This window comes from Alternaria viburni, assembly GCF_023758015.1.
Source record: "Alternaria viburni strain BMP 2772 chromosome Unknown scaffold_21, whole genome shotgun sequence".
Classification (NCBI taxonomy): Eukaryota; Fungi; Ascomycota; class Dothideomycetes; order Pleosporales; family Pleosporaceae; genus Alternaria; species Alternaria viburni.
Genome location: NW_026055790.1, coordinates 525,949 through 543,576, shown reverse-complemented (window position 1 = coordinate 543,576; position 17,628 = coordinate 525,949). Strand labels below are relative to the sequence as shown.

General features: G+C 51.2%; 4 protein-coding genes across 4 annotated transcripts; 2 read left to right on the top strand and 2 right to left on the bottom strand.

Moving 5' to 3' along the window:
* Positions 1-4,191: 4,191 nt before the first annotated feature.
* J4E79_008755 (uncharacterized protein) lies at positions 4,192-4,763 on the bottom strand (the record flags this gene model as incomplete). Its single annotated transcript, XM_049357609.1, has 2 exons — positions 4,192-4,667; positions 4,727-4,763. The coding sequence occupies 2 exons, from the start codon at positions 4,761-4,763 to the stop codon at positions 4,192-4,194; spliced, it is 513 nt and encodes a 170-aa protein (XP_049208080.1).
* A 497-nt stretch (positions 4,764-5,260) lies between these two features.
* J4E79_008754 (uncharacterized protein) lies at positions 5,261-8,042 on the top strand (the record flags this gene model as incomplete). Its single annotated transcript, XM_049357608.1, has 7 exons — positions 5,261-5,400; positions 5,476-5,545; positions 5,600-5,749; positions 5,880-6,264; positions 6,311-6,723; positions 6,768-6,905; positions 6,987-8,042. 7 exons carry the CDS (start codon positions 5,261-5,263, stop codon positions 8,040-8,042), a joined length of 2,352 nt encoding a protein of 783 aa, XP_049208079.1.
* A 1,215-nt stretch (positions 8,043-9,257) lies between these two features.
* Positions 9,258-11,481, top strand: J4E79_008753 (uncharacterized protein; the record flags this gene model as incomplete). The annotated part of the gene is made up of 2 exons (XM_049357607.1): positions 9,258-10,275; positions 10,373-11,481. The coding sequence occupies 2 exons, from the start codon at positions 9,258-9,260 to the stop codon at positions 11,479-11,481; spliced, it is 2,127 nt and encodes a 708-aa protein (XP_049208078.1).
* A 3,697-nt stretch (positions 11,482-15,178) lies between these two features.
* Positions 15,179-16,915, bottom strand: J4E79_008752 (uncharacterized protein; the record flags this gene model as incomplete). The annotated part of the gene is made up of 1 exon (XM_049357606.1): positions 15,179-16,915. One exon carries the CDS (start codon positions 16,913-16,915, stop codon positions 15,179-15,181), a length of 1,737 nt encoding a protein of 578 aa, XP_049208077.1.
* Between the last annotated feature and the right edge of the window lie 713 nt (positions 16,916-17,628).

Below are 17,628 nucleotides of genomic sequence, written 5' to 3'. Positions count from 1 at the left end.
TATTTCTCCTACCAACTTATATGATGCGCGAGCTGCAAGACGCCTTCTTCCCTACGCTTTTCTCAGCTATACTCAAAGATGGCGAGCTCACTCATATGTCTGATTTCCGCTTTCCAAAAATACCTTAGCGCCTCCTCATGACGAGAATCGGAAAGCTGCGTGTGCCGTACATATGAGCAGACCTAGCAGTGGCCTATCAGCTCGAAAGCTGCGACCCGACGACAATATACAAGAAGATAAAACCGAAGAATGGGATGAGCACGGTGAGAGTCTTCGCTGCACGCGCATATAAGCCCCTCCATTGCGATCTGATCGCTTCCTCTCTACATCCCTCCTTACGAAATACCGAAAACCAAAATTTTGGAAGCTCCCATTGATGGCTGCCTTCGCCCTTCCTGCTTGTTAGTCACCGATGTTATGGCAGTTATTAAAACCAGAGTACGAACCACTTGTGAGTGAGACTGACGTCTTGCTCGAATTCTCAAAACCAATGTCTGCATCGTGATGTGCAGAAAAAGGTCCTAAAGTTCGGGATGGCTCCACTCGTCTTGTGCATATCAATTACAGCTTCTGGCTCTTCGTCCCCTCCATACCATTCCTTCTCAAACACCAAAAACAGCGATGTACTACATTATGTCTGTCCTTTTCTCTTCGCCGAAGGATATTGGTTAAGACTGTCACAACGAGCGCCAAAACACGATAGGAAAGAAGTTCATGAGTAGAAACGCTTTTTCGCCTAAGATGTTGGAAAAAGGAGACGACGGCTTCTATGCCCATAGGCTGGCGTTGCTCTCAGCGATGGAGCTACGCATTTTGTGTATAAAACGACAACTCCTGGCTTCTCTTCCACTCCACACTGCTCATTCTTCAAATACCAAAATCCGAAGGCTAGCATGCTATGTCCGTTCTTTCCTCGTCTCCGAAAAGTGGCATGGTAGCGAATGTATGACCAGCGCCAAAACTTGAAAGCATTGTTCGCATGAGTAAAAAGACCCTGACGGTTGCAAATACGAAAACCAGAAATGCAGACTTCTATGTGGAGAGCTTGAAGTTGTTTTTGGGGATGGATATGATGCCATCCACGTATAAAACGCAGGATCTACGGCTGTTCTTGTTCTTCTCACTATCGTTCACACTCCTACCGTGAACTTCCAAAATGGTCAGCGGCCACTCTTATGGGTGTGCCCTTCTCTTCCAGAAAAACAACGCGATCACTGACGACTGAAATCCAGATACCTTCGACTTATGAGCGATTTCGTGGATCCGGTCGATAACAGTCACGATTTCGAAAAGTTAAACACTGCCCACGATGTGCTGAAACAATCTACAAGATCAGAAATGAGCACGGGGAAGTTCGTCAGCTCTGCGTATAGATATCCTGTCCTGAGACTTATCCTCCTCTTTCTACAACTTTCCGTACTTCCCACCGCCAGATTTCCAAAATGCATCGAGTTAGATCTGATGGCTGTGTGCTTCCCATCCTTATCCAAAACAAATGTGATCGAAGTGCATGGCCAGCATCCGAAACATAACCATGAGAGCCGAATGCATGAGGTGGGCGACTGGGTTTAAAGTACCGAGACGAATGACCAAGTAATGAATGTGCGGACTAAAAGAACAAGAAGATATGACTATGAGCACTGAGCAGTGACGCGCCTGCCGGTATATAAAACCTGTTGTGCGGCTTGTCTTCTTCACTACACCTCTCCACTCGTCTTCCTCGATTTTACCAAAAAGAGGCTTGAACTGCTTGATGGCTGTGCCTGCCTTCCAAAAGTGGAGCTCGTACCAGACATGATCGGCACGCAAAGCACAACAACAGTCGCGCATGAGTGAGACCGTCTCCTCCTTCTCAACATCTCCAAACGCCCACCTTTTTGGCTATGCGGGAGCAAAAATGACTTCTCTCATGTCCATGAGCACTGAGTTGACCTGTGCTAAGCATGCCTATAAATTCCGTTGTTGGCGCATCCTCTTCACTACACCTATCTTTACCTCTTTCGTGTGCTTACCAAAACTTGGGAGAGTACAAAGGATGGCTGTGCCAGTCTTTTGAAACACGATTTGGAGAAGTACATGATTGGCACCAGAAAAGTATCTGCGCCACGGGCATAAGAGAAAGTGACCTTTCGCTTCTATCCTCCAAGACTTTCAACTCCGAAAGCACATGTGGATTCAAAATTGGTTCAGTCAGTTGACATGGGGACAACGTGGGGCCTTGGCGGATGTATACAAACACCTTCTGCGGCTCGTCCTCTTCTCTTACATTGCACGATTCTTTCTCAGCACACTCAAAACAAGAGACTAAGCCTAGGATGGCTGTGCGCCTCTTTCCCCTCTTCCGAAAATGTAGACGGACTCTTGGATGATCAGCATCTGAACCTCGGCATGGAGACCAACATGAGAAAGACCGGCTTCTTGCTCCCACCCCAAAAATTACATACACAGTGCTCACATGCGGGCACCAAAAGCCAATTTCGAAAGGCTATGAGCATCGCGGGGGCTCTTGGCGGGTATATATAAACACCTCCTGCCACCTCTCTTCTCGTCTTTCATTCCACACTTCTTCCTTCGGGACTCTGAAATGGACAACGTAATAGAGCATGGCTGTCCTCCTCTCTTCTTTCCTCCCAAAATGCACCAAGACCCCGTGTATGACGACCTGGGTCGCCCTCGAAAACATCGCGCATTCGTGTTCATGAGAGTGTTGCCGTCTCTGTCGCAACAAGACCGCGTACGACAACATGTCTCTTCTTCCCGAATCTGCTCGCAAAAGATTCCAAAACTTATTTCGTTGCTCTGTATGATCGTTCCTCCTCCGAGCTTCTCCTACCGACAGTTTAAAACTCTGAACACCATTACTATGACTTCCTCTGTCTTCCAAACTCCAAATTTATCCGCACATGATTTGCTCCAAAACTCGCATCCTCACAGCGGATGAGAAGAACTGGTCTTCTCCTCGCATCCTCCACCTACGAAAAACACGTATCTTCTCCAGCCACACTCAGATCGATCATAAAATCGCTAGCTTAATGCTTCATGCTCGTCTCTTCTTTGCGCATATTCTGACAATATCCGCAAAAGTAACAAAGCCGACCTCGAATGACTGTTTCTCTGCTCTCTCCCAAAAAACCTGTTCATTTCCGTTCCATGACTGAGCCGCGAGAGCGATCGAGTATTTGACAATGAAAAAGCTGTGGTGGTCTACTCGTATCCTCATGTCCAAGAAGTCGACGTTCTTGTGTGGGCTGTTGTTCTCAAAGACTATCAAAACTTTGAGACAACAGCTAAATGTCTGCTCCTGCTGCGCACTGCTCGAAGGTCAGACTCAAAACGTCGGCAATCCATCGTCATGGCTGGCTTCTTCTTCCCAAAACTAGAGGAGTCATTAGAATGACCAGCACTCAAGTGTCCTCACCTTCGCCAAATGAAAGTCCTGCCGTCACCTTCTTCCCAGTTCCCAACCTCCCAGACTCAAAAAAGAGCAGAGAGTAACACATGAAAAGAACCACTGTAAAAAACTGTGGTGTTGCATGACATGTCCTTCTCCCGATCGATCGACTTCACATTTCCCAAAAGCCATCAAAGCCACTCTTATGTCTGCTCAACCACGTTATGCCAGCCTAGTAGGAGAAACCCTCCAATGGTATACATTCTGAACTTGAGTTTACCTCGGCTTCAAAATCAATATGCGAGAGGTTGATGGAATGAGTTGAGATTGGATGTGTATGGAATATAGTATGTTCGTTTGCTATCCAGCTATCTTCCTTTTCCACCCCGATGCGAGCTCGCAGCGGAGGACATGCCTGCTTAAGCTAAGCTCATGGAGCTGCGTAGATAGCGCTATGTAGTTTGGCCTTGGAGTGAGGCTGTGTACATGAATGTGGGGCGGGGAGCGTCGGGGATGCATGGTAGCTCGGCTGCTCCCGGTGTGCTCGAAGCTTGTGTGTATGTCGGTCCTTCGTTCATTTGTTCGGCCGGTTGCCATGTGAAGACCGCAGAGCTTTTTTGTGGGTTGCTTGCGTGGAGACGTTCTCGTGTGTGCGCGTGAGGGGTGGCCGTTGTTCAGGGTTCTATAGCTATATCATCTGAACACACTTGGCGGCCTTCCTAGACCCTTGATGCGCCGTGTGCCATCACTTTCTACCCGAGTTTGCTCTTGCTATTGTTAGTCCAATCAAGGTATCGTGTTCATACTGGCAGTACCGCTGTGATGAAGGCCTCCAGCCCCCGCTCAAACAGCTCATTCGCAACGCCAATGCCACCAGGGTGCTCCGTCGGCGCAAGCGGGTTCTTGACCACATACTCAACATACAGGTTCGCCCAGATCTGATGCAGGTACTGGCGTAGGTTGATAACCTTGGTATCGGTGAGCATGACAAACTTCATGCGCGTGGGCGTCTCGTAGTAATGTAGCTTGTACTCGCCGGTGCGATAGGACAGGAACGTGTCGTCGGCCCCGCCCAGCTTGGTGACGAGGTTACGGAGGGAGAAGACGAGGCCAAAGACGAGCTTCTCGTCGTCAGAATGCGACATGCCCTTGCGGACGGCAGTCACCACGTCGCCATTGCTTGCGATGGAGGCGCCAGACGGCGGGCGGGCGGTAGCTTTGGACGAGGATGAGGTTGGGCGGGCGGGCGTCCAGCGGCGCGAGTAGATGCACTCGGCTGCACGTGCGGTCAGCGCGTGTACAAAGCGGTGATCGCAACTTCACATGACGACTTACTGTGCCGATCGAAGATGTAGAAGCTGTAGAGGACCATTGCGGGAGTATGACGTCGTGGGGGGATGCGACAATGGGGCGAGGTTGTTGTATGCGAGGTGTTCTACTTGTGGTGTTGGAGATAGGGAAGCGGGTGTGGTCGCCGATGCCAATTGAGCGTCGCGATATGGCGCCAAGGTAGGAGCGTGTTTTGTGAGGAGCGTCTGTAGCTGTGTATACGCAATTCACTAGCCAAGTGGGTAACGGAGAGCCTAGACGGTGGGGACAGCGTGCGCCAAGTGCGGTGGGTGGATGGGGGTGATGTGATTGCCCGTCGACGGGTGAGGCTGAAAGAAATGTCAGGAAAGGCCCCCTCTCTGCTGCATCGCTCCCCTCCTAGTCGGGCCCCAGAGCAAAAGACATCCTGGGCTGTCGGAACGTCGTAGTCCAGCGCCCCGAACTTCCCCATATTATTTCTCCCTAGCCGTCTCCTAGGCCCGTGTCCATCTTATCAACTACGTACTTAGCATCTGCCGTGCCCTCGACTGCGAGGTAGTTATGTCACACCCGCCCACGCCCTCGTCCACACCTCCCCCCAAGCGCCCATCCGAATCCGACCTGCGCATCTACACATCGCAACCCTCCCTAGAAGTCCCAGCCGTCAGCGAGGCCGGACGACCGCCCCCCGTCAAGTTTATGTGCGTGTTGCCCGGGGCTATGCCATGGCTACCCCGCGGAGGTGCTGGTCCTGGCCGGAGCTGATGCTAGACAAGGTCAACACCCGCATACCAGAGCCCGTTACGACACCACAAGCGCGCCGCTTCCTCGACGAGACGTGTGAAGGTGCGACCCACTGAATGCAGAAGCTGCGACCCTGAGCCACCTCTGACAGCACAGGAAACATTCAATGCGCGCTCCGAGTACAGCAACAGCGAAGATGACGGCAGCGCCCAACACCGCATCAACCAGTACCTAGTCAAGCAGGAGATTGGCCGCGGCTCCTTTGGCGCCGTCCATCTCGCTGTCGACCAGTATGGCCAAGAATATGTGAGGATACCAGCTCTCTCGACATCTCCACCGGAAAGAGAAGGCACCACCCGGGCGCATGCCCCCAATAAGACGATGCGGGTTCCCTCGAGGTACAGGCATTGGCTCTCGCTGACGCATCAACGCGCAGGCTGTTAAGGAATTCTCCAAATCCCGATTGCGGAAACGCGCTCAGTCCAACCTCCTGCGCCGACCGACCGCTGCGAAACGAATGCGCGCGCTCCCTGCTGGCATAGGCTTCAATTCACCGCTGCACCGGCATTCGGTCACCGAAGAGAACAATGCTTTCGAGCTGATCAAGGAAGAGATTGCCATCATGAAGAAGCTACACCACCCGAACCTCGTCACGTTGATCGAGGTGCTGGACGACCCAGAGGAGGACTCGCTGTACATGGTCATGGAGATGTGCAAGAAGGGCGTCGTCATGCAAGTTGGTCTCGAGGAGCGCGCCGACCCCTACAGCGAAGAGCAGTGTCGATGTTGGTTCAGAGACATGATACTGGGTCTTGAGTACCGTACGTTAGGCTAGGTCATTCGCAAGACAATGCTAACATGTCTCAGTCCACGCCCAGGGTATTATCCATCGAGACATCAAGCCCGACAATTGCCTAATCACCGAAGAGGACGTGCTGAAGATCGTTGATTTCGGCGTCTCGGAAATGTTCGACAAGGAAGGCGAGATGAAGACGGCCAAGTCAGCGGGTTCCCCAGCCTTCATGCCCCCGGAGCTGTGTGTTGCCAAACATGGCCATGTCTCTGGAAGAGCTGCCGACATATGGTCGATGGGCTGCACATTGTACTGTCTTCTTTTCGGCCGTATACCATTCGAAAAGCACGGTATGATCGAGCTTTACCAATCAATACGGATGGACCCATTGGAATTTGAGACTGAATGTAATCCCGAGCTGAAGGATCTTCTGGTCAGGCTCATGGACAAGGACCCTAAAAAGAGGATAACCATGGAGGAGATCAGAGTGAGTTGACTGCCCAACTTCGTCGCGCAAGGCTAACTTGCCAGGAACACCCATGGGTCACGCGACAAGGGACGGACCCTTTATTAGCAAAGTCGGAGAACGTCGCCATCATCATCGATCCGCCTACCGATGAGGAAGTCAATGCTGCCATCACTGGCAACATGGGTCACTTGGTAACAGTGGTAGGTGCACGTCTTCCCTATCGCATGCGAAAGCATTGGTATTTTACTATCGTTGAAGTTCTCGTCCTAACAACTGCATAGGTACGGGCAGTGAAGCGGTTCAAGCAGCTGCTCTTCAGACGGCGACCAGACCGCATAGAAAGTATACTAGGCAGTGCCTCGCGAATCGTTCAGCCGCCCATGTCCATGCGACCATCAGCACTACGCAAATCAAAATCACAAGACACACACGACCGCCGCCCAGTTGAAAGCGCACTTTCCTCCGAGGGTGTACACCACCAGATCAAAATCGACGAGAAGGGCCAGCGACTTCCCCATAACATGGACGACATGGCATACACCAAACCCGGTCTCCGACCTGAAGTAGCAGGGAAGCGTTCAGCCAGCAAGGGCTCCACTGCTAACAGTCCGACGACGCCGACGGCCCCGGGTCTCAGTGAAGCTAAGATCATACACGAGAACATGTCAATCCGGCCAGCGCCCATACATTCCATCTCAACTCCCGGTGGCCTCGCCCCCTCATCATCAGCGCCAACTACACCTCTCGGCAAAGGCCACGCACACAACCCACTAGAAGACACACTCTTCCTCAACATCGGCACAGGCGAAGACTTCCTCCCCGAACCCGAAGACGGCTGCATCGTCTCCGAATCACCCTCCAACGTCGACATCAACGTCTACGAGACCGCCTACGAAGAAGAAGTCCAACGCATCATCGCCCAACGCCGCGAACAGTTCGCTGCCGCCGCTTCCGCCGCCGCCCGCCGCCCTACCTTGTACCTAACGCGCCGCGTCGAAAACGTTAAATCCATCCGCGACAGCGACGCCATTTTCGACGAAGGCCAGGACTTGCGTCAGAATATCAAAGTCAGCCTTAAGTCTTTCGTCACCAAAACGAAAGAGGATATCGAAGCGAGAGGTGAACTGCAAAAGATCCAAGATGGCAAAGAGGGCAAGCTTAGTAGGACCATGCGCAACGTACGCGAGGCTAAGCGTCTTGTCGAGGAAGCGAGGGAGCGAGTCAAGACTGAAGAGCGGGATCGCGAGAGGGAGAGGAGTAGGAGTGCGACCCCAGTACTGCGGACTAATAGTTCGGCTAGTGTGCTTAGTCGGAGTGGGACGCCTGTCGGGAGTTGAGCAAGATATTTCAGTGTGAGTGTGATGGACAGAGAGATGAAGAGTGTATTTGTGGGGGATGTGCGTGTTTTAATGGGCGTTTGGATGTATACATAAAGGGTTCTCCTATTGTTTTCTCCTTGAGGGGATGGGCCTGGTGCTCGAGATTATTCATACTGGTATTTGAGGGAATGGATTTGTTGGATTGAGGATGTGAAGTGAGGATGGTGATGTCGTGAGGCGTCTTTCATTCATCATCGCATGAGCTGTCGTATGCTGCACGATCTTACGCAACGGTCCTCTCGTTGGTATCGCAGCTGTCCTGAGAAGCTCATCGTCAATGCTTTGTCGGACGAAAGCAGAAGCTAGGCGATGGAGAAGGAATGAGCACTATGTCGTTGGTTGATAGTTGATAGCGTTGGTGACGTTGATGTCCTCGATCCATCGTTGATGTCGTTGATGCATCGAGAATTTCCTTGATTGAGCATGGATAGCGTTGGTGACGGTGACATCGTGGGCAGAGTCTAGGGGCTCATAGCATTTTCATGTTTGTCGATCTTCAAGCTTTTACCATGTTACGCCGGTCCGCTAAATGCAGCTGGGCTCCATCTCACTTCGTGTCTGCCTTGAAAAATGCAGGGCATTTCCTGACTAGCCGAGGAAATGTCCCTGGAGCTAGCTGTTCTGGGACTAGTGAACAAGTACACAGCCTCACATCGTGCTGGGGAACCCAATTCTTCCTACGACCGGCGTGCGTCCCCCAACTTGGTCGCACGACAGCACACGATTCTGGTGTGCAACCGCACGCCATCGAATGAACGAAGTTTGCCACTGGGTCCTACAGATCACTGTAGCTTACTGCGGAAGAATGGTTTGCAGGATGATGGGGAAGAGTAGGAGTTCTTTCCGTGCTCGTGCGCAGGTGTTAACTCTCCGGGACGACACCTGCAGCCATAGCACAGGCATCCATGCAGCGAAGCACTGAACCGACCAAGGAACGGGTCTAGCCCGGGGTAATTCCGCTCAGGCATCCCGTGACGCGTAGGTCCCGCCGATTATCTTTTGTTCGACGACTCTCCGTTTCCTCGAGACGAATGCGAACTGCGGACCTGTGGGCTGCCTAACTACCTCCCTGGCCCTCCTCCGCCACCACCGTCCTCGCTTCTTCGACACCGAGTTGCGCATACGAATGCACTAACCGCGATCTCGCGTCGCCTTTGCTGGCATTGATACGAGATGGCGGCGTTGAGATACGATGATAAGAAGGCTTTGGCTGCGGAAGAGGAGGATATTAAAGTTGCGTGTACATCTGTCAACTCGACGCAAGAATCGTTCTCGGAAGGAAAGACTGCTATACAGCATGAACGCATCAAGACCTGGGGCAATGATAGTGTGCACGAGGCAACATGCACACCGCGAGGTTGGCCGTCGAAACCGCGATGGAAGGTACGCTGGACCTGGATGTTGCACGACGCCTGTTTGACTATCTGGCACGCCACCAAATGGACCGCGCGGACGATTAAGAATGCACCGCTATGGAAACACTTCCGGTGGTCGAAGAAGCAGTTCTACGCCTTTCTCCTCTTGCTCAGCTGGGTCATCCTGCCCGTATTTGCAGCGGGCACGGTGACACCGATAAGATACATTTTCGCAGACAAGACTTTGTCATGCGGAAACACCATCGGCGGAGACCCTCAGAATGCAACGGTGACGGGAATAGAGAAACTCTTTACGCTGGACGCTACGTGGGGCCAATTCACTTTCTCACAGGCCAAGACGATAGACATTCTCTGGGACTTGCTTATCGGGAAAGGCGCACAGGCATTGGCGTGGTGGGCCACGTACAATGTCTTCTGCGACGCGTTACTACGCGCGATTGAACGACATCCGGCGAGCTTCAGCATTTTCCAGAGGATGGCTATGGAAGGGCCCGGGTTGCACTGTCTATGGGCGTTGACAAAAGAGCTATGGACCGCGAAGAGTATACGGACGCGAGTTTTGTTCTTCTACATGTTTTGGTCGACGGGTTACGTGCTTCTTGTACCCATTGTCCTCGGCGCCATGACAGGTTACGACAGCACTTCTATCGCGTGGCTCGACATCGACGGGTCGAACAACATCATTCCCGCTTCCCAATTATCAAGTGCGTGGGTTATCCTGGGCACCAAGAACGAGACGTGGAAGCAACCGGGCTGTGCGGACTACGAATTGCAGAGTGATTATGGCTACATTACGGACAAGAGACGGCAAAGTTGTACGTCGTCGTCCTCCACCTTGCCCCTCACATACCCACACCCACCATCCATCCGCTGCTCCGAGAATCTTTCGACATACTAACATCAACAAAATAGGTGACTGCAAATTCGCCAACGGCACCACTGTAACCGCCGCCGAACAAAGAGACCTCTGGCAACACACCTCGTTTAATCAATACGACGATCTTTTGTTCAATTGCACCTTCGACTTCCCCAACAACACACAGACCTGGACGGAAGAAAAGGTCTACAATCGAGACTCCATCACTCATCTCTGCAACACCAGCGTCTCCGTCCCTGTGGGTGGCAAAACGTACAACGCCGATGACCTCGTCGGGGACTACGGGTACTGCTACAATAGCATAGGGTATCAGTACTACTCGCTCATCGGGAAAAGCCGCTGCCTCCCCGACACTGCCAACCCGACCTACCAATGGGGTTTCTCGACACTCATGGCTGGGTTGTTTATGTTTGTAACGAGTGCCTGGGTGTTGAGTATGTACGTGCTGTGGCAGGACGCACAGTTCAATTCTACGCTTGTCAAGGAGGGATATAGACTTACGCCGTTGCGCGCGGCGTTTGCGATGGCGGTCGCGGCGAGGAGGCGCACGGGGTTGAGTGGGAAGGATCTTATCAGTGCGAAGAACAGGGCATTGGGGAGGCAGTTGTATGGAAAGAAGGGGACGAGAGGGACGGTTGTGGATCATGGGCTGTTTTTGCAGGATCTTGAAGATACGGATACAGATGGTACTGTCAAGTCGCCCGTTACGCCGATGTCACCGACACCCTTGTTATCCACGCCATCTCCCTCTTTCGCGCTGGCGGGTAAGGAGAAAACGTGGATGGCTTCTCCGACTGAAGACGACATGGAGATTAGACCGCTGGCTAGGTCGGATACGGATCTTTCTGTCCACGTCCTCAGCGACGAAGAACTGAGGAAGAGGTACTTGAGAGGTGTGGAGGAGGCAAGGCTGAGTCGCAAGCCGCTTAGTCGGGAGGCGACGCTTGTGGGGGAGGGATTGTGGGAACGAAATCACGGTAGCGAGGGACGGGGTCGAGATGATGGGCCGGGTGCTTCAGACGACGGATATCCGAGAGAGAAAGAAGCCGAGACTGCGGACACATCGGAAGATGCAAGAGAAGGGAAGAGCGGGAAGGAGAGAGGTTGGAGGAATAGGTTGAAGAAAGTCAGACGACCTGGCTGAGCGGGAAAATGTGGAGATTTGATACGAAGTAATGCATAATATGAACAAACATATGATTGACATCCGGTCCATTCAACAGGCAAGGCGGTTCTCATCGCGGACACAATCAACGTTTTTGGACGTGTCATCAATTCGCCGCACTTTGCCCTGCCAGCCAACGTCGGAAACCTCTTTCGAGAAAAAGCTCAGAACATGGCTCCCAAGGATCTTGTTTTTGATCTCCCAGTCTCTGCTCTCATCGAGAGAAACCCTTCTGCTTTTGGTGTTGAGCCTATGTCGAAGTGTAATAAGGAAGACAGAGAAAGGGCAGAAGAGAAGGTCTTTAATACCCTTCTCGCCCCGCCGTGAGCACCGCAGTCATACCGCTCTAAGGACTATGCTTCTGGTCGTCTGCTTATCATGGCAATCTTGCCTCTTCTTTTTGGTATTATGTGTAGAGCTTCCACTCCTTTGAACAGTCAAAAGGACATTCTACGTAGGAACAACGTCTTTCGTAGGTCAAGCTGGAGCGAACTTTCCCATCGTGATGACTGTTGTTTTCTTTTGGAAGGCCCCGCTTCTCATAGGTCATCTCGGCGCTCTTTTTGAGAACCCTTCGAATTTTTGGTTGTAAAAAAGTAACGAGAGGCGGGAAAGAGATCATTCCGTCGTAGGGTAAGGTTTTTTAGAAGTCAAAGCAAGTCAGACATGGATAGTTCGTCATCACTTTTTGGGCGTCTGCTCGTCATGTTCAGGTCTAAGATGTGTTTTTGGTATTTCGGGAAAAGTAAGGAGTGGACAGAGAAAGAGTAAGGGAGAGCAGAAGAAGAGCGCTTTATATGTTCTGTCCGTCACTACCACGTGACTCTGCCGACACACATGTCCGTGTTCAAATGTGTGCCCGCGACGCGCACGCAAACACCCTAACTGTCGGCGGATTATTTTTGACACGCTGGAGAATGTACCGTCTGGATGCTTCAGACGTACACATAGGCTGACTTGCAGACGACAAACAGGACATTCCTCACCCTTGATGCCTTTTTGGCCACAAGCCAAAAAGTCAGGACATGATCCGTCCGATATGGCCTTTCTGGTTTGATCGGCCTCAGATCATTCGGAAGCTGAGCGATACTTTTGGTAATATATCTCGGAAAGGGTAGGTAGAGAGCAGGAAAGAGAAGCAGAAGAGACGAATCTTATAAACGCCATGGCCCCGCCGAGAACGGACATCGCATATTTGTCGAAACGTTTTGGAACTCGATCTTCTCATCGGAAGTTTGCGCATATCTTTTGGTATTTGGAAAACAGAGTATTGTCGATGAAGAATGGAGTAGAAGCAGAGGAGGGTGTATTTATATGCATCACGACCCGTTCTAAGGAACTCTAACATGACAGATAAAAGAAATTGTTTTTTAAGCTCTCAACCTCTTATGCGATTAAACCCTGTAGCCTTTTTGCATTAAGTTTAGATGTAGAGTATAAGAAAAGAAGAGAATAGCATAGTCTGAAGACGCCCAGTCTTATAGCTCAGCGCGACACATAGTAGTAAGAGTGAGTCTTTTGGTCTTCTGCTTCTCATATACTGGTGGCCGATCTTTTTTGGTAGGTATCTCGGGTATAGATTGTAGGAAAGCAGAGGAAAGAAGAGCATATGTCTAAGTGAACCCGGTTTTGTAGCTTGGGCGCGGCGCAGAGCGGACATTGCTCTAGCTCTTGCGAGTTTTGATCTTTCACTTCTCATAGTTTCATTCTGAATTCCTTTCGGTCTTTTGCACGCAGTAATGGATGATGAAGAAGGCGTAGGAGGAATGGTAGGATAGCGTTATCCTGATACAGGTCTGGAGCAGTCGAAGCAGGCCAGACATTCTGCATTGGTTTTGCCCTTTTGGTCCTCGCAAATTCTCATAGGATTTCGCTGGAGATATTTTGATTCTTCAAATCAAGACAGAGCTGAATTGAGAGAATGGAGTGAGGGAGAGAAGCGCTGGTCTTATACACGTCACTTGCTTAGCGCAGGGAGGACGCACGTGATACGGTGGAGTTATTGATTCAGGCTCTCCGCTTTCCATGTCGCGCAAGCATGGCGGATACGATCTCTTCCCCATGCATTTGTACTTCGAACCTTTGGATAACTGCAAGTTCAGCGACGGACAGGCACATCAAGTTGAACCAGTGGTGACTATGAACATCGTTGCCCTCTTCCCCATTTTTTCGCCAAATCCTCCTGGAAAATGCCGACGCGAAATCGGTTTCTGAAAAGGACGCGTCAGCCGCAGACATATCTTCATGTGTTGTAGTTTTTGAAGGAAACGAGAGGTCATATGCCTTAGAATGCAGGAACGTGCTCTTGAATGGTGAAGCTTTTATGCTTTTACAGCATGATAGGCTGACGGCGACGTCTCCACAGACATAGTGGCTGCTTGTGCGATTTTGAGAAAGAAGCAAAAGAGCAGACACCATTGGCATCTCTCGCCGCTTGGAGAAGACTAAGGAACTTGGAGTACAGAAGGCAGAACTTTACTCGCCGACTGCGATTGTAGTGTATGTTTACAAGAGGGCCTGTACGTGGCTTCTTGTTCCAGCGGCAAAAGACATCACGCGGAGATTGGCGATTTTCCGAACAAGAGGCCAAAGACATGCGACAACTTCCACATGATTTTGGAAGAGGGGAGGAGACGCAGACATCCGAGCGCTGCCATGATCTTTGGGAAAACAAGCAAAAGCTTTTGGGATATAGGAGAGAAGAGCAATGAGGTATGAAAGGCCTTTTTATATACACACATACTTCCTGTAGTCGGGTGCAGCAAAGAAGATCATCAATGTAATGAAGCCCCATTTTTTGTCGCTATCGGCAACGCAATGGCACAATCTCTGGTCCATGTATCGATAACCATGACTTTTCGCTGTTCCAGAAAAAGGGGGTGTATTTGTATTTGTAGATCGGGAGTGCCCATAGCAACTGATGCATACGACTTTAGTCTTTTTTCTTCCAGCCATGACACGAGAGCGAGTTCGTTTCGAGAGAAGAAGAAGGCGCTCAGGACATATATTTGGCCATTGTGCTTTTTGATTCCAGCCCAGGATGCCGATGTAGTAGGAGAAAGACCCAAGAAGAGCGGTATATATACCGGACCAGCGCCCCAGAGTCGTTCTGCGATTAGTTTAAGCTTTTGGTGGACCATATGAGCTTGCTGCAGGCCCATTTACTCCAAGACCGTTGTAGACAACCCATCATCTTGACGGCCACCGAGTTTGGAAGACAGTGACGGCTCATGAGTATATCATCGTGCTTTTTTTTGAGTGAACACATTGATGAGTACTTGTTTAAAGACGCCAAAGGAAGAACCATGAGTTCCAACTTATGACATTCGGAGTAGACGTTTGCACATATTTGGGGGCAGCGGCCTTTTTGGGCAGATAGATCGATCATGCATCACGCCCCTCCAGATTTGGAACCGAAAAGCGCAGGAGAGACAGTCATGGGGGTTACCCTAGTCGATTTTGATATTTAAGAAGTAGAATTGTGTGATGAGAAGAAAGAAAGGAGCAGGAGGAACGAAGGCTTTTATACCCACCATTTCTCGTCACATGAGAGCACGGACCGTGCACAAAGAGAGCTGGTTCCAAGCCAAAAGTCCAGAAGCTCCAGTTTCTACTCTAGCCCGGGCTGCGCTTCCGTGACATGGACTACAGGTTCGACAGCTGCATCTCCTCGTGTTCAGCAGCTTCTTTTTGGCATCGCCGCTCTAATCGCGTCTTTCAACCACCCCGGCAGCTCCTCCGCGTCTGACTTATCCCCGCTCTCCTCATTCTGAAACACTCTCCCCAACCACATACCTCGCTTCAACATATTCTCTTGCTCTTCCTGCTCCTCACCATCCAAACCAACCCTCCCCTTCTCAACAACATCCTCAAGCCACGCCCTAAACCCCGGATAAACATACATAGCCGCCACCCCTCCACTAGCCCAAGTAACACATGCCCACTCCATCTCTTCCCACTCCTCTTCGCTACCCGCGAAATCACTTATCGCAACTCTTGCACTGTTCTTTTCGCGTTCACCCAGGGTCTCATCGTCTAGCATCTTCTTCACAGCCTGCTTTATCGGCACAATGGTGGAAGGCGGGAGAAGCCATGTGTTGTCGATCTCCTGCGTACCGATCTCTAGTGCACGGCCGACGAGGAAATGCTCTGTCACTTCGTCGCACGCGTAAGCCTTAGCTGTGGGGAGAGGTGCAAAAGGCCATTTATCCCATCGAGTGGGTAGGTCGAGCGTGAGGTCAGTGAAGTAGTCTTCTTCCGCAGGGTCGAGCCAGCGTAGTTTGTCGACGGGGTGGAGAGGTGTTTGAAGGTCGCCTAGCGGGTGGCCCCATGCAGAACCGAAACCGTTGCTGTGGCGAAGGAAGGTCTTGTAGTCGGCTGGCAAGGTGGTGTTGAGACGGGCTTCGGCTTCTTCAATCTGCGAGTCGGTGGCTGGAGAGTGAAAAAGAGTGGTTTCGGGCGGCTCCGGATTAACTTTCCTGGCCTCGGCGTTGTATTTCGTGTTGTATTCTGCTGCTTTCAAGAGTTCTTGCACGGACATGTTTGCTCTCGTTCTAGTTCGACCGTTCGTGAGTCGCTCGGTCAAAGCGTTCTCGAAGTCTTTCGCAAAGGTCGCGAGCGCTGCTTTATCAATGTTGAGATGCTGTCTCAGCGCTCCGCTTTTATACAGCTTCCATGCCTGCCTGGACTCCATTGCTGGCTGAGTCTCGTACGAACGTTCCCCAAAGCTATGCGCCAGCCAACGTAGTAACTCGTGGGATGGCGGGGTGCCCGACTGACGTAGTGTTTCGTCCATCCCGGGCTGTTCATGGTTTGCTTCAGCCGATAAGACCAGGTTCAGTATGCGCACCAGCCCGCTTCTCGCATCTCGGATCGTAGGTGCCGAACTTGCAGTCTCCAAGCTATGGATGGCATCTATCGCACTATCAAGCATCTCAGAAGTAGTGGGTGAACGACCAAGCTCATGGACGTGGAGTGCTTCTGCAGGTCCTGACCCCGGCATCACAGTCGGCTTATACCATTTCGACGCAAACTCTTTCGCCATAAGTTGCAGCTCTTCCTGTAAGTCCTCTGATGTTATTGTTTCGTCGGTCCTCCTTCGAGCATCGTCGCCGCCGATCGTCTTGGCTCGTCTGTCCCTCACAGCCTGGCGCACTTTATCTTCTTCTCCCTCGGGCCATGGCACACCATCTTCCTTCGCACGCAGATCCCAAAGGAACCAAAGGGGACGAAGGCTTCCTAGTCGGTCGTGATAGAAGTCATTTTGGTTAAGTCTGCCTATCAGGCGCGCTGCTACATCTGTGTAGCCTAGGAGAACCAGCTCTGGAATGAAGCGCGACGTGTATTCATAGAGACTACTATTGTCGCAACGTGATATAAGCGTTTTGAAAGCAGTGGTCGATGAGGTAGACATGATGGTGTGGCGAGAAGCATTCCCGACGCGTCGAGGATGGTCGCGCCGCGTGCGGAGGCGGGACTGACGTCATGTGGAGGATTAGGCGACCAGCAACATCACGATGAAGGAGAACACATGGAAAGATCGGGCTTAGATGCAGATGGAGTTCAGTTGTACAGTATGTATGCCCAATCGAAGTCCGACAAAGACTTGACCGTATGCGCGACGATACCTTTCATCAAAAGCAATACAACAGACCCAGGCTTAGACCGAGACCACGACCTCAAGCTCAGTCCGATATTCACCCCTTGTACAGCCATTTTTTGGAGTCGCGATGACATCTACACCGAACGAGGGCGAAACCGATCGCGGTCAAGGATAGCGAAGTCGAAACCAAGACAGTACCGTGGTGGGCGACGCCAGTGTCTCAAAGAGAGTCACTAAGTACCTAAGTAAGGGTTAGACAGTAGAAATGACAGTGGAAACGACTTGGGGTGCGGAGAATATCTAAGCGTGAACAGTATATATGGCGTTGTAAATGTCTAGCGACAAAAGAAACAAGAAAGGTAGACGGTGGAAATGAGTTAAGACACAAGGAAAGAAACGGGTGACAGTGGAAATGACTAAAAAAGCAAAAGAAACGCGAGAGAAACCTTACCATAGTAGCTAGATGCGTCGCGTGGAGGTAGTGGTAGTGGACGTAATGGTGGTGGTCGCTGTAGTGGGTGCAG